The sequence below is a fragment of the Macrotis lagotis genome, chromosome X, assembly GCF_037893015.1.
Source record: "Macrotis lagotis isolate mMagLag1 chromosome X, bilby.v1.9.chrom.fasta, whole genome shotgun sequence".
Taxonomy (NCBI): domain Eukaryota; kingdom Metazoa; phylum Chordata; class Mammalia; order Peramelemorphia; family Peramelidae; genus Macrotis; species Macrotis lagotis.
In genome coordinates, this window is record NC_133666.1 from 424,272,353 (window position 1) to 424,274,782 (window position 2,430).

The 2,430-nt window shown below is 43.7% G+C and overlaps 1 protein-coding gene across 1 annotated transcript; it reads left to right on the forward strand.

The window, feature by feature from the left end:
* Positions 1–934: 934 nt before the first annotated feature.
* MOS (MOS proto-oncogene, serine/threonine kinase) lies at positions 935–1,987 on the forward strand. The gene has a single exon (XM_074208344.1). The coding sequence runs from the start codon at positions 935–937 to the stop codon at positions 1,985–1,987; it is 1,053 nt and encodes a 350-aa protein (XP_074064445.1).
* The last annotated feature ends 443 nt before the right edge of the window (positions 1,988–2,430 follow it).

Sequence of the window (2,430 nt, forward strand, 5' to 3'; positions counted from 1 at the left end):
TTTTCTTCTACTTTTTACTCTATATTTACCGTTATTTGAGAGGATGACTATGACTATTCTTTATTCTTTCCTCTTTTGTTGCCAATTTCACTACAAGACTTCTGTAACTCATTTGTCTAGAATCTCTCTTGCTAGTGAACTCACTGGGTGGGCTGAATTGCTATGGAAGGTTAGAAGGATTGTAAGGAATTCCTTCTATATGTTGCTAAGAAGTATTGCTAATTTCCTCTCAATGCTGAATGGAATGTCAAAGCCTTAACTTTTCCCTGATATGTAGGGGAGAGAGAGCCTTGACTTATGAGTACAAGTGATTTTGTTTGTATCAATTACATTAGCATTGCAATTCTTTATTGCTGAATATTCCACCTAATTGTTCCTTTAATAAGTTAAATAAATATGTGCTGTTCTTATTTCAACTATTTCTGCCAGTAACTGCTGGAAGTTATTTAATACAGCTGGAGACAAAGCTGACAATCACTCTAGCCTGAAAAGTGTGAAATAATTTTATTTCATTGTTGTGGTCTATGTAGTCTAAGAATGGATTTCAGCTGATGACACTTGGGGGAAAATACTTCCTTTTAATTAGGGACATAGTAGAAAAGGGAAGATGCTATAAGGTGAGCTGTAGGGCATATATGCCTGTTGTTTATGTTGTGGACTCTACTTGGGAATTTTTTTTTAAATATAAGAACTTGAGTTAGGCGATTGAGATAATGCTTTAATCTGAAAGTAATTGTTTTTGCCTTCATTCAGATTTTTTTCCCCTTCATCTGAAAAAATCCCATCAGCAACAGATGTAACTTATTTGTTGTGGGTTGTGGGGCGGAAGAGGGGAAATGAAGGAAAGAGAATAAAAGAGGCAGTGATGTATCAGGGCGAATGACCTTTTTTTCTCTCCATTCGAGGGGAGCTGGTCCCCTTTTCAGGATGCCACATGCCTTCACCCGTTCCCTTGACCCGTTTCTTTCCCAGGGAGTTTTCTCCCTCGGTGGACTTGCGGTCCTGCAGCAGCCCTCTGGAGCTCCCGGGGAAGGGGGGAAAGCTCTTTTTAGAGGGAACTCCCTCTCCTAGAGCTCGGCGGCTGCCTCAGAGGTTGGCTTGGTGCTCCATTGACTGGGAGCAGGTAAGTTTCTTACAGAAGTTGGGGACCGGAGGGTTTGGCTCAGTCTATAAGGGCACCTACCGGGGGCTTACCGTCGCGATAAAGCAAGTGAAGAAGTGTAGCAAGAACCGACTGGCTTCGCGACAGAGCTTCTGGGCCGAGCTCAACGTCGCCAGGCTGAGCCATAAAAACGTGGTGCGGGTCGTGGCCGCCAGCACTTGCACCCCTGCGGGTTACAACAGCCTAGGGACCATCATCATGGAGTATGGTGGCCACACAACTTTGCACGATGTCATCTATGGGACTAGCTCCGCGCCGGATGAAGAGGAGTCCAGGGTCCAGGAATCCTTGGACCTGGGAAGATGCCTCCAGTATTCCCTGGACGTGGTCAGTGGCTTGCTTTTCCTTCACTCTCAAGGCATCGCCCACTTGGACCTCAAGCCGGCCAACATTTTGATCGGTGAGCAAGAGGTCTGCAAAATTGGGGACTTTGGGTGTTCTCAAAGGCTGGAAGATCTATTAGGCTTGAGCGCCCACCACTGCCACCTGGGTGGCACCTACACACATCGGGCTCCAGAGATCCTCAAAGGAGAGGCTGTGACTAGCAAAGCAGACATCTATTCTTTTGCCATCACACTCTGGCAAATGGTCACAAAGGAAGTGCCATATTCAGGTGACCACCAATACATAGTGTATGCCGTGGTGGCTTATAACCTCCGGCCACCGCTCACTTCCTCTGTCTTCACTGACTCTATCCCTGGCCAAAGACTGGAACACATTATCCGATGCTGCTGGACCGCTGACACATTGGTCAGACCCAGTTCAGACCTGCTCCTGAATGATCTTCAGTCTTTGCACGCTATCTTGGCCCGACTTGAATGCTAGAAGTTAACAAAAAACTTTTGTGTGTCTGCTCATTTCTGTTTTCTTTCTCTTCGCTTGCTTCCATGTGGAGAGTTGGGAATTTTTTTTCTTTTAAAAATATGTAATTCTTGATTTCGAGAGACTTTTTAGAAAATAAAGTGACTTGAACTTTTGTGGGTCTCATTTAATTGAGATTGAATATAGAGTTCCAAGTTCTGTAATTAAAACCTACTTCTAATTAGAAACCAACCTCTGAGCATTATGTCATTTTGAACTGGCTTTCTGCTGCTGCTTTAGTTTCAAAGCTCTTTAGGATTGCACACATACAAACTAACAACTTGTGAAGCTGACAAAATTTGCTTTTATGAAATAGAACCCAGTTGCAGACATTCAGCAGCCAACTCAAATGCAGACTGTTTTTGAAAGAAATACACTATGCCTATATTCATGTAGTTATTTATTTT

Bases quoted from the DNA above. Each gene is read 5' to 3' on its own strand.
- MOS (XM_074208344.1), top strand. From the start codon at position 935: ATGCCTTCACCCGTTCCCTTGACCCGTTTCTTTCCCAGGGAGTTTTCT.